Raw genomic sequence first — 13,168 nt, 5'->3', positions numbered from 1 at the left:
GGGTAGGGAAGACGATGCAGCCTGTTGTTAATCCACAGTGTTTATTTGAACATGGGGAAGATTGATCTGATGTCTGTGGGTGCTGAAAATGTCTAATAATTGATGCCAGCCAGGGAGCTTTATCTTGTGTTGCTCTGTTTGGCACTCTTGCCTTGATTCATTGAGTAACACCAGGTGAGTTGAAACAACAGCACAAATAAGTGTTTGAAATGTTTATAGAGACAGGAAAAGAGGTGCAAGGAGCACAGCCGCAAACCTGATCCTTGCAGACCTCTCCTGATGATCACAGCCTGAGGTGGCCATAGGTGGAGCTGAGGGAAAACAGGGGTCCGAGGTAGAACCGTGAAAAGAAAAGGGCTGGCCTGTTCTTGGAGCCTTGCAAACAGCGATGAAGCAGAAGGATGGAAAAGCGTAAGACCGTAGCTGATAACTGCTGGTGGGAGTCTTGTATGATAAAGAATGCATAGCTCATACGTGGCCAAGCTGTGCTGTTACAGATTGAAAATTGGTCTTATTCATGGGTTTTGCACAGAAGTTGAGGTTAGAATTTTCCTATGTATTTGTTGAACTTTTTTGATGATTGGTTGTTGTAGTGTCTAGGAGGCCCAGTCTTGAACCAGAATGCCTCTGTGCTAGGTACTCTAGTAAAGAAAAGCAAAAAAACCTTCTCTGGCCAGAGTTTACTGCCTGAATGCCCAACAAGCTGATAGACGATACAGGGAGATAAGGAAAGATTCAGTCAGGTTTGTGAATGGAGATCATGATAGAGCATCAGCCTTGTTTTGTGTGTGTTGTAGTCCTGTGATATCTGACTGTGTTTTTCCCATCTCATGAGGTGTATGTTGTCCAGCTTTAATTGTGTTGAGGTAGGGAGGGACAGATACATCATGTTAATGAGGGTCTCCTGTGATGTCTTCTGTGTTGTGATTGCTTGGCATGAGTGAACAGGCTGGTTATAGCTGTGCTGGTGGTGTTGGTTAGTTTGGATTTGGCCCAGCTTCTTCCAAATCAGGTCTAGATTTCCATGTAAGTATTACATTAACATAAGAGGCTATTGCATATTTATTGCTCATGTGTTATTGTAATTAATGTACAGTATCGACCTTTGACAGCACACTTTGCCTTGTGGCATCTGAGCAGGAGGAAATGCTCAATCGGCAGAACATGCTTTGATGTTGCCTCTTCTCCTGGGCCAACAAGTCATTTGGAAAACCCTCTGGGCTTCTGGCTTCTAATTCAGCTGTTGTGTTGTGTTGTTTCCTTGTCTTAGTTGACAGGTTTAACAGCTTTAAAAACAGTCCCACCTGTCTGCAAGTCTACTTCAGTTTCTTTTGCTAGGATTTTCCCCAGACATCCCAGCAGGTTTAGGCACGTCTCCCAGGGCCTCCCTCAGCTGGGATCTGTCCTTACCTGGGGCCGTCAGGCATGATGGCAAGGTAAATCAGTCATAGCCGTAATGCCGATGCCAATGTGTGTTTCTTCCAGGTAAGCTCTATGCTGTGGGGGGTTATGATGGAGCGTCCCGTCAGTGCCTTAGTACTGTTGAGCAGTATAACCCAGCCACCAACGAATGGACCTACGTAGCCGACATGAGCACTCGACGCAGCGGTGCAGGTACTGACTCCAATATATGCTCTTAAAAGCGGATGATACTGGGTTCTCCGCTACTCATGGAAAGGAAGAAGTGTGTTTTGGCACTGCTGTGCTAGCAAATGCAACCTGTTATTTTCTCTCCCCTTCCCATGAGGAGAAAAATCATAATTGCTTGGAAGCTCTCAGCCACTCTCCTGACTTCGTTAAAATCTGCCAAATTGAAATTAATTTCTGGATTAATGAAATAATGTTCAGTGTTTCTAAGTAGCCTCGCTAACAAATGTATCTCCCTTGTAAGCAAAAGGTTATCTTTCCAAATTGCCAGCTGCAGGCTCAGCTGGGGACTGGAGAGCCAAACTGTGCCTCCTTCTCTCCTATCATTTGAGGGTTGTGAGGTGGATTTTACTTTTGGATCTTCTCTGCAAGCATCCAGTGGGTGCTTTGCAGCACAAAGCACATCTGCACTGGGTGATGTGTAGACCAAGTCTGGAAAAAAACCTCATCTTGGATCGACCCTGCTACGCTCTTTTTTAGTGTACCTTTTGCTGGCAAGAGTTGGTCATCTGGAGATCAGAAGTAAGGACATGTAAATAGGATTGTATTCTAGTCTTGATGATTTGTAATTTACTGTATGATGTTAAGCCAGGTAGGCACTTATCCTCTGGGGAAGTTACCCTCTGAAAGGGATAAAGACTCTTACTCATTGCATTTAAAATCATCTTCAGATGAAAGAAAATGTCAGTATTGGTGGTCTTGCTCCTTGTGTGCGGTGGGTCCTCCCTGATGTCAAGTTGTTCATTGTACAACAGCCAGAGTGGTGGTTGCCCACAGGCAGTCAAGCCCAGAGGCTGCCCTTTGTGTGGCTGAAGTAACCCTGCAGAGGAATGTCCTGAGCCAAGTGGTTGGGAGGCTGCTTTCTTTCCTCTAAAAGCTTCTCTGTAACTCCAGGTGAGGCAAATATGGTCACACAGTGTTGGTTTGAATTCAGTTGAAGAGGTTTTTAGTATCTGCTTGATGCTTAAACACAGCCCAATGCAACCTTATAGAAGAACAGAATTAGTATCTCATGTTGTTGACAGCATGGTGAAACACAGCAAAGCAGTTTGCGCCTGTAGCGAGATGGATTTTAGTGAATTTTCTTCATTTGAAATGCTCTGCTCTGAGCACTGCTTTGCAAGTACATCTCCATACTGCTTGCCAAATAGCCTTGCAATCTTCTGTTCCCAACCTGAAAGCTGAACTCCTCAAGTTCTGGTTGTCACCCAGATGCCCCTCCAGCAGGCAGCGGGGAGGGGACAGCCCAGTGCCACTCATCACCAGTGGTGCAGCATGATCTGTCTATCTACAGCTCCGTAAATGAAACTGCGCTCGGAGCTGCTGGCATTGCCGCCCCAATGCTGACATCTAGTGGAGCTGAGGACAGGTGTTCCCAGGTCCCCAGGGTGATCCCAGTCCTGGCAGTGAGGCTGTGCAGGTACTGCCCGGATTTGCTGGACCAGCCAAGGGGATCCCTTTACCCTCCTGGCAGGGACGTCCTGTCTGTGTGTGCCTTTTCTTTCTTGACACACAGGGAGGCAGTTAGAGATGGAGAAAACTTTGAGTGTTCCCAACTCTTTGACTCTCCTACTTGCTTAAATTGGCAAATCATTTATTTTTGCTAACAGCTGAATGTAGTCAAATGCTAAGGTGCTGCAAACCCAGCCCAGTAGGCTTTCCTCACCAGTTGAATGAGTTCTTGTTCCCCAGTCAGCTGGGAGGCACCGGCTCTGGGGCCAGGACGTACACTGGGACATGTTCTGCTCTACCCAGATGGTGCACATTGGAGTACCTCAACCAGACTGAGAATTTGGCCCAGTAAGGTGGATATGTATGGCAGTTAGAGATTAATTGCTGGTGTTTGCCAGAGATGAACCATGACTCCCAACATCATGTTGGGATTTCAACACCTCTTGGTGCAGTGAGAGATGGCTGATCAAAGCCAAACCCAGCAGTAGCAGGTTAAGAAAATCCAGAGAAGAGAGAGGTGACACTTAGTAGACTTGTGGCAGTGTTCCTGTCCCCCGAATGGTGGTGTGCCTGCCAGAGCTTTAAATCATCAGTTGGTCTCAGTTAGGTACTGGCCTGTTTTTGGGTGAGGAAGGAGCAATAATGCTCAAATGGTTTCCCTCCCTGCCTTGTGTTGCCATCCTGCAGGTGTAGCATGGTGGCTGCTGTGGTCCGCCCTCCTGTTGATCATAGCAAGACTCAGAGCAATGTGGCACATTGTATTTTTGTGATGTGACACTCCACCAGGAGATGTTCCTGTGGCACAGGAGCTCCCAAGCCCGGATGGTGCCTGCTCTCCAGCTCACCATCACAGTGCTGCTCCTGTGCTCTCCTTTCTGTGCTGCATGTGGCGAACAGATTCCCGCAGGGGCCAACTTGAGAACCCATTGGTTTTATGCTGGCAGGGCCGCTCTCCTCCCTGTGCACCCCTTTGCAGCTCATGCCTGTCCCTCAGTCATGAGCCCGAGTCCATCTTCAGGGCATGGGAGCCATCCAGCTGATTAGTGCCTGTGGTTGAAAAGATGCAATTCAGATTTATGTTTGTTTTACTAACATCCCTCCTTAATTTTAATAGAAGCCTTTGAACCTATTAATGAAGAGACGTTGCTGGAAGTTTTAACTCTCACAGATTGGTGAACATTTTAATTAATTTACTTATTAATAGGTAGAAGCACCTTTCAGATCCCTGTCATTCCCAGAGACTGAGCCATGGGCCTGTGAAAGTGGCTGGGACGGTGGCATTGGAGGCACCTTCTCTGTGCCAAGTGCTGCTGCCGTGTTTGGGAGTGGGAGTCAGGGGAGAGGAACCCAGGGGCAGCCTCAACAGCTGGAGCCAGTAAATTATTGAGAAAAGAGAGTGTTCAAAGGATGTAGCCATGTGACACAGAGGAAGCAGGAAAAGTAAAAATAAAGCTCCTGGAAGTGGGAGTCAAACTAAAAGCAAAGATCTCCATGGCAGAAAAGATCAGGCAGATAGGGATGAGGTGGGATGGGATGCCGAAGTCAGTGAAATAAAGGGAAAAGGAGCGGGTCAGTCTGAAGAGATTGAATAAAGGCAGACAAATGTCATGGCACTAGACTGCTGATCTCAGGTAAACGAAGATCTACCTCAGAAGGGGCACAGCCCTGAAAGACAGGACGTCTGCCAGGCGTTACTGCACAAGTCTGCTGTAGTGCCATGTGTTGGGTGGAGAGTTGACCATGTCCCAGGTAATCTTGAGGCATATGTGACCCACGTTTTGGAAATGCCTTGGAGAGGCCAAGGCAATACCCAGTAGAAGATCCAGGGATGTCCAACCCTTTCCCCTTACATTTGGCTAACACTGGGCTCTGTTTGGCAGGTGTTGGTGTTCTCAGTGGGCTGCTATATGCTACCGGGGGGCATGATGGTCCCTTAGTAAGGAAGAGTGTGGAAGTCTATGATCCAGGAACAAACACTTGGAAGCAAGTAGCAGACATGAATATGTGTAGAAGAAATGCAGGTAACCACAATAAGTCTCTCTGTGGTGTTTGGTTGCATTTGTGTGTGTGGTTTTTAATGTGACTAGTGTTCAAGTGATGTAAGTGATCAGTATTGTAAGAAAATTATAAAAATGGAAGGTGAGGTATCTGCTTGGGAATAGATCGGAATGTGACAGGTGACATGTTATGGGGGATTGAGTTAGTTTGTGTTTAACCATCTGTGCTCTGCTTTGAGGTGTGTGTGCGGTGAATGGTCTCCTCTATGTGGTGGGAGGAGATGATGGTTCCTGCAATTTGGCCTCGGTGGAATACTACAACCCCATCACGGACAAGTGGACGTTATTACCAACCAGCATGAGCACGGGGAGAAGTTACGCAGGTGAATAGTCTGTGGGAGAGCTGGCAACAGCTGGAATAATTCATAAACTTCTAGGGCTGTGCTTCCTGAAGCTTTAATCTCACAGGGTTTTTTTGTTTTGTGTTACTTTTGGTAGAGGAACCTTTCATAGAAATAGTTGACGCCTCTCTCTTTGCTATCCTGTTGCTGGACTTTGGCTTTGCAGGGTGGTCTTAGCCACATTGCAACCCAGGAGCTGCTCCTATGATAACTGTATCCGTCTGTCCACTCTTTCAACAGGTGTGGCTGTGATTCACAAACCGTTGTGACACACAATCAAGCCAATGTGAGGAACAGAAGTGAAGTGGATCCAGCTAGGTGGTGTTGGGAAGATGACTGACCTCTGACTTGACCCATCTCGTTGCCATTAATGTCTTAGCGTGACAAGTGATACGTTACAAACATCGTCTGCTCTGCGGTGGATAGTGTAGCAAAGCAAAAATCCCTCTGGGGATGTGTTTCATGCTAGACATGAGGTGTTGCTTGCTGTCTGTGGTGCAAACAACTGTTCTTCTCAATGGCTAGTGTCCTGAGATAAATACTATGCTTGAACTGCAGGCACTGAACTTCTGGTATGCAATGAAACTGCTGCATTTGGGCCTGTGAGTAAAAAATGAACACTTCTGGATTTCTTCACTACTGATGCTCTGTGCACATTATTGGTTGAACTACTTACTCACTGTGCCTGGAAGGTGGACTTTACTACTGTCAGTGGAAACTTCTGAGTACTAACCAAGAAAAGCAGTCAGCAGAAACGGACTGGAACAGGGTGCTCAGGCTTGAGTGTGACGCTGTCTCAGTCGTACCTTTGTATATGCCACTGGACTACTGTATGTATCCCTAAAATGCTTGTCGTATGATGGAAATAAATACCATGTGATTTTTCTACTTGCCATGAATGCTGTTTGCTGTATGTAATGGGACCTGCTGGGCAGTGCCTTCCCTGGGGCTGAAGTCTCAGCACCTGAACCACACAAAACTTCATAACCCCACAAAACGTGTGCTGCTCCAGTGGGGTTTATTGCTCCTGTGAAACAAACATTGCTTGGATAGAAAATATTCCAAACTCATGCATTTCAGCTGTGCTGAAAGCCCCAGTTCTAGCTCTGTCCAGCATCTCAATGCCGTTTCATAATAGAGCATTTAGATGTTAAAAGAAATACCTTACAGTGCCATTAATGTAGACACATTGCATACAACGAGAACCCTCTGTCACCCAAGCAGTGATTAATGAGCAAGATAAAATACCCGCAGTGTTTTAATACTTGCCGAATACAGAGATTAACTAATCACTATCACTGTAATTACTATTTTAATCTTGCCCACACCAAAGGCATTTCCCTATTAGTATGAAGAATTCATAAGATTATTCAAAACAGACAAATCTAGATCCAGCTGTAACGTAGATGTCTTGCTTACACCCCAAATTCTTAAAGCTTTCTGTTTAAGATGTTTGACTTTAAAATACCTTTCTGTATCTCCCTGTGAGTTCTGGAATGCTTCTGTATGCAGGTGTGGACTCCCAAAAGACTCCTCAGCTAAAGAGAGTTAATGAAGAAAAATACTTTCTCTCCTTTTTTTGGTGTCTTTTGTTTTTAACTCCGTAGATCAGCTGAGGCTTTTTGTAGCGGGCAGCTGGCCTGCAGGACAGAACCTGCCCGTGTTACTGTCGAGCTCCAGCACTTACCACTGTTGTTTTGCTGATTTCTTGGATCTCATATCAAAAAGACACCATGTGACCTTCTAGAGTAAAAAAGAAAAATACCTAAAAATTTATTTCAGAGGGATCGAAGGCCTACATCACCTTGTGCAGCTTTTGTAAAGAAGTGGGTTGCTTCTGTAAATAAGTAGATTTTTAGTGTTGCCGTTGACACGGTCCTTGTGAGGTGGAGGCCTGTTCACTGTGGGGGATACAGCACCTACCTTTGCTGTGTCACCTTCCACAGAGGGGGCTGACCTTCATGGGGAACGTTAGGTAGCACCCACTCCTCTTTAGATGTTATTTTTACAAACAAAACCAAACTGTCCAAAGAAATGGCAGTATTCTTGATGTCTACCCTTCCATTGTATGTCAGCTGAGAGGTCTTGAAAAGAATAATAGAAAAATTAATCTTTTCTATGATACCCTTTAAACCTCTTGCTTTGGGTTCTACAATTTGCAGTGAAACATGCCAAAATAGTAGTATGACATGCTGCTCTCTTACGAGGTGTTGCTTACTGTAAAGGCTATTGAGGCTGGCAGGAACGTGTCCCTGGCTGCGACTGCCTTTGGATCAGAGTCCTGAGATGCACCTTTACAGTGACATAAGCACGATGGTGCTTTAGTTTGGGCTGACTCAAATTCACTGCCCCAAAAGCAAACACCAAAAGGTGTTTCCTTTTCATGCAGCCTGTGGGAATAGAGGATAAAATGGGGCAGAGCCTATGAGTTCATGGGAGCTAGAGTTACAAACCAGCAGTCAGTGCTAGAGAGATGCACTTTTGAAATTTGCTGTGTTTGTCAGATGTCATGAAAGGTGAATATGCCTGAAAGTTGGATAATTTTTTCCCCTGCTATACATCTTTGTAAACCTTTCTGGCTTACAAGAAAAACAGATTGTGGTGTTTTTCTGCTATTGTAAAATGGCATTTCTGCCTGCAGCTTGCTGGGCAGGGCTAGGACTTGCAGCCCTTGCCAGCAAAGAGTGATGCTGTTCCTGGCTGCAGCCAGTTCTCCTCGATGGCAAATGACATGTTTCTTTCCTTCTCAAATATTGCAGTGTTATGCAAGTCAAGTGACCTCGTTTTCCAGCTATGCAAAATGAACAACTGTAACATGTGATGAACCAGCTGTATCCCCCTCCTTGAAATGCTTTTTGAATTTGTCTGTCTTTGCCGTGTGATTTCATGTTTGTATCGTTAATTCTGAGCACCCGAGCCAGATCCTTTAAAGATTGCCTTTTTCTAGGACTGAAGACGTAGCATTAGTGCTAACAAATTTTACTGTAAATATTTTTATAAAACAATTTTAAATACTTTTTTGGATTGCTTTTTATGGTCGTCAATGACACTTCTGTTAAATTCTGGATCTAATTCTTTATGCTCCAGTGCGGTTTTTGCTGATTGTGATATAGGTGTGAATCTGTATGTTTCCTGCACAAGAAATTACATGTTGTAACTAAGGTCTGGGATAGCTCCTATGTTGATTCTAACATATTAGAGGGACAGCACTGGGCTCAACATTGTGAGATAAATTAAAATCCATTACCTCAGTCACCAGTATGCTCTTAGATTATTGGTTATTTTACAACAAATTCAGTATTCCGATTTGATTTCCTTGTGCCATGTGTTTGCTTCCCGATCAGCTTGGTGGACAAGCTGTGTCTCAGCAGTTTTGTTTCTTGGCTCCTATGTGAGTGTGGTGCTGCTGGACGGTGGAGGATGCTGTGCGTGCAAACTCCCCAGGCTGCCAAAACCAGTGAAATTATTGCAGGAGGTTTTGTGAAAGCTTTACAAACCAGACTCAGGCTACTTCTTTCCAATGGTTCTTTGTGGATATGAAGGCTTTCCTCAGCTCTCTTCTGTTGTCAGCTCTTTGGGGGTCACTGTGTGCTGACCCCCTGTGGGATCCTGGACGTGGGTTTCCCAGAGGTGACTTTGCTCTTGCAAAGGATGTGTCCCCGGGGGGGGGAGATGCACACCCACAAAACCCAACAGCATCGCGGAGTGGGGGGCATATGCTGCTGGTTTGCGAGACAGACGAGTGTGTGTAAAGCAGGATAGATTTGCCTCGAGTAATCTGTTGTTTCAACAAGTTTGAATCAAGTCCATCTTTTCCATTTGTGCCTAATAGATAAATTGGGGGTGATTAAAACCAATTTTCAGTTCATTCAGTTTATCCAAATACTTTTTTTGTACAGTTGTGTACAACACTGTAATTACCATAAATACACTTGGCAGCATTTGCATGACACTACCATGAAAGCTTGATGCTGTTCTCTGTTTGCAGTCTTTGGAGACCAAAATCCCTAATAGCCAGTGATGTGTGATGCCCATTCATCAAGCTAGCATGATGGTTCTACGGATAAATGCAGTTCGTTTCTAACCTTTGGGAATCATTACTAATAAAATATAGTATCAGAGCAGTTGCCTCCTTGGTTTAACACCATGTCCACAAATCTTATTCATATGAGCATAGTTTATTGCTCAAAGCTGCAGTGTTTGGGAGTATATTAGACTTTACAGTCTGGAAATGAGTTAGTTAACTTTTTTTTCCACTGCCCTTATCTTTGTTTATAAAGTATTTTCCTCTACAGTGACAATAAATAAATATTGATAATTTTAATTTGTATATTTTATGTATAAAAACATTTAAGAATAATGGATGATTGTGAAATAATTTACCTACCTGGGTGTGAAATTCTTTGGTTTTGTAAAACAGACCTTCTTGGTTCAGTAGCTGACAGTATAACCTAATGAGTTGGCTGACTGTTTAAGCTCATTTTATTAATTACAGATTTTTTTGCATGAGTGTGAAGGACCAAGGACTTTGCAAAGTAATTATCTTGACAGCTGTCTTGTCCAGTGTGACGAATGAGTCAAGAAACATTCTTCACTGTCTTATTTATATTATAAAAGAAAATCACATTGTAGTTCCCCATCCCTTAATTTGAATAAAAACTGGACTAATGAAATTCCTCTGAGTCTGTTTTGATATTGGCAGCTTCTAACAGTGAGGAACAATCTCATCATTCCACGTGGCTTTTTTTCCCCCTCTCTTTAATTACAGCACGTACAAACCCCGCATTTACTTTGTGCCCTTTGGAGTGGGGCAGCGGTACTCACTGTGTGGTTGCTGAGAGGCCCAAATGCTGGGGGAGGTGCTGCCCTGACCCCCATCTCTGTCAAGGGAAGTTTCAGGCCGTTTGGCTGCTGGGGTGCAGGAGAAGAGTGTTTCTCTTGGGGGTGGAAAAGCCCTGGGTTGGGTGCATCAATGGCAGAAGACAGGAAGTTTTAGTGGATGCAACTGGAGAGAGAGAAATTGTGAAAAAGGAGTGTTTACCCCCACTGGTTCAGTATTTCTTACACCATAAAGTAATGCATTTGCTACTTAAAAGATCAACACATTTAACAAGTAGCACGACTCATTTTGTCTTATGCTTCTGATATGTCTCACAAAGCTCTCTAGTTTCCCACAAATGCTTCTTGTGCCTCATCTAATGATAATGTGTGATGTCAAATCTATCATGTGTGATCCTGAAGTTTAATTGCCTGATGAACGCAGGTAACGACGTACTCTGGGTTGCTCTGTGCACCTGGGACACCTTGCAACTATTCCTTGCTTTATTTCAAAATAACTTGTCTCCCCCCCAGTTCACCCCTTTTATTCATGTTTAAACTGATAGATCTAGAAACTGAGGAAGCTGCAGCTGAAGAAAACCCTTTGTAAAACAGAAAGAAATCTCACTACCTTGATTTTGCTGCCTGAATTTTTTCTATTATTATTATTGTTTATTTTTCTATTATTATTATTATTTTTTTTGCACGTGGATGTGGTGGCTTCAGAAGGTAAAATTGCTTCTCCCCTGCCTGGTAGCTTGTTCTTCGGCCATGCTGAGAGTACTGTCTGATAGCAAAGAATATTTGCAATTAAAAAAAAAAAACTGCTGCTGTAAAAACACGGCCTGCAGGAGGCACAAGACCACTACAGAAACATTGCCATGAACCACACAGGGGTTTCTAGAGCATCCCACAGTGGCTCAGTGACTGATGATATTGCTTCATATAATGTTATTCTGCACTGTAAACAAGCACAAAATCACTTAAATACTTAGTGACATGAATTATTCTAATAAATTTGTATAGTGATTAATGTTAACATTCTTGTTCAGCAAATTGAATGAGGTTTAATTGGCACAGCTGCTGAAGCTCAATGCATTTGATTTGCCCATGATTTACAAAGTATATTGTCATGAGCCTTCTCTTTCCTTCACTGTGAACCTCCACAGCCTCTGCTAAGCATATTGCTCAGTAAATTACAGGTTTTAAAGTGCTGGAGTCTTCTTTTTTCAATCAGTAAAACTTCTAAAGAGGGTTTTTAAAGGATGCCTTCAGTTCAACAAGGACAAGGAACTGCTCGAGAGAGTCCAGCGTAGGGCTGCAAATATGATTAAGGGAGTGGAGCATCTCCCTTATGTTGAAAGTCTGAGGGAGCTGGGTCTCTTTACTTTGCAGAAGTGGAGACTGAGGGGAGACCTCATTAATGTTTATAAATATATAAAGGGTGAGTGTCACGAGGATGGAGCCAGGCTCTTCTCGGTGACAAACAATGATAAGACAAGGGGTAACGGACACAAACTGGAACACAGGAGGTTCCACTTAAATTTGAGAAGAAACTTCTTCTCAGTGAGGGTGACAGAGCACTGGAACAGGCTGCCCAGAGAGGTCGTGGAGTCTTCTTCTCTGGAGACATTCAAAACCCGTGTGGACGCTTTCCTGTCTAACCTCAACTTGGTGTGCCTGCTCCGGCAGGGGGATTGGACTAGATGATCTTTTGAGGTCCCTTCCAATCTCTAACGTTCTGTGATTCTGTGTGATGCTGTTGTGAGTTAGAGTCGAACGTTTGCCATATTTAAAGCAGGTTCTGGGCAGCTACAGAGAAAGCCAGGTGGCAAACATTGGCTTCCCAGGGAAGCAAAGAAGCCGAGAACTACAGGCTTTGTGGGGCTACAAATTCGCTTAATAGAAAAGACAAGACCCAGCAAAAGTCTTCAGTCCTAGCATCTGTGGTGTGGGAGAAGATCTTGACCGCTTCCATTTGAGAGACAGCTCCTACCAGCAGCCATGAAAATTGGAGGCTAATATGGATGAGATAGCGAAGAATGGAACAGTAGAGCCCAAGGATTTGTTTGGCTACAGAAGCACTTCCCAGAGAAGGAGAAATCCAGCAAGAGCTTTCAGTCCTAGCCCTTTTCTGGTGTGAGTTGAAGTTGAACGTATGTCATATTGAACGGGGCAGCTACAGAGAAAGCCTGGTGGCAAACGCTGGCTTCCTAGGGAAGCAAAGAAGCCCAGAACCCCAGCCTTTGTGGGGCTACAAAAGGGCTTAATAGAAAAGATAAGACCCAGCAACAGTCTTCAGTCCTTGCATCTTTGGTGTGGGAGAAGAGCTTGACTGTTTCCATTTGCTATATGGCTCCGACCAGCAGCCATGAATATTAAGGCAAACATGTACGAGATAGCGAAACACGGAACAGCAGAGTCCAAGGCTTTGTTTGGCTACAGAAGCACTTGGCAGGGAAGGAGAAATCCAGCAGCATCTTTCAATCCGAGCCCTTTTCCTGCCCTGGTGAGACCGCATCTGGAATATTGCGTCCAGTTCTGGGCCCCTCAGTTCAAGAAGGACAGGTATCTGATGAAGAGAGACCAGCAAAGGGCTACAAAGATGATTAAGGGAGTGGAGCATCTCCCTTATGAGGAGTGGCTGAGGGAGCTGGGTCTCTTTAGTTTGCAGAAGAGGAGATTGAGGGGAGACCTCATTAATGTTTATAAATATATAAAGGGTGAGTGTCGCGAGGACGGAGCCCGGTTCTTCTTGGTGACAAACAATGGTAAGACAAGGGGTAACGGACACAAACTGGAACACAGGAGGTTCCACTTAAATTTGAGAAGAAACTTCTTCTCAGTGAGGGT

At 44.4% G+C, this 13,168-nt stretch overlaps 1 protein-coding gene across 1 annotated transcript in view; it reads left to right on the top strand.

Moving 5' to 3' along the window:
• KLHL3 (kelch-like family member 3) overlaps positions 1 to 6,390 on the top strand; it is a gene marked incomplete at its 5' end in the record, with an annotated part of 18,554 nt that extends 12,164 nt beyond the window's left edge. The window contains 4 exons of the mRNA XM_010191815.1: positions 1,486 to 1,614; positions 4,980 to 5,120; positions 5,336 to 5,479; positions 5,738 to 6,390. Of these exons, the coding sequence (XP_010190117.1) occupies positions 1,486 to 1,614; positions 4,980 to 5,120; positions 5,336 to 5,479; positions 5,738 to 5,766 (443 nt within the window). The remainder of the gene's footprint in view (positions 1 to 1,485; positions 1,615 to 4,979; positions 5,121 to 5,335; positions 5,480 to 5,737) is intronic.
• Positions 6,391 to 13,168: the final 6,778 nt, after the last annotated feature.

This window comes from Mesitornis unicolor, unplaced genomic scaffold (genome assembly GCF_000695765.1).
Source record: "Mesitornis unicolor isolate BGI_N332 unplaced genomic scaffold, ASM69576v1 scaffold8639, whole genome shotgun sequence".
Lineage (NCBI taxonomy): Eukaryota > Metazoa > Chordata > Aves > Mesitornithiformes > Mesitornithidae > Mesitornis > Mesitornis unicolor.
This window is presented reverse-complemented; position numbering and strand designations above follow the sequence as displayed.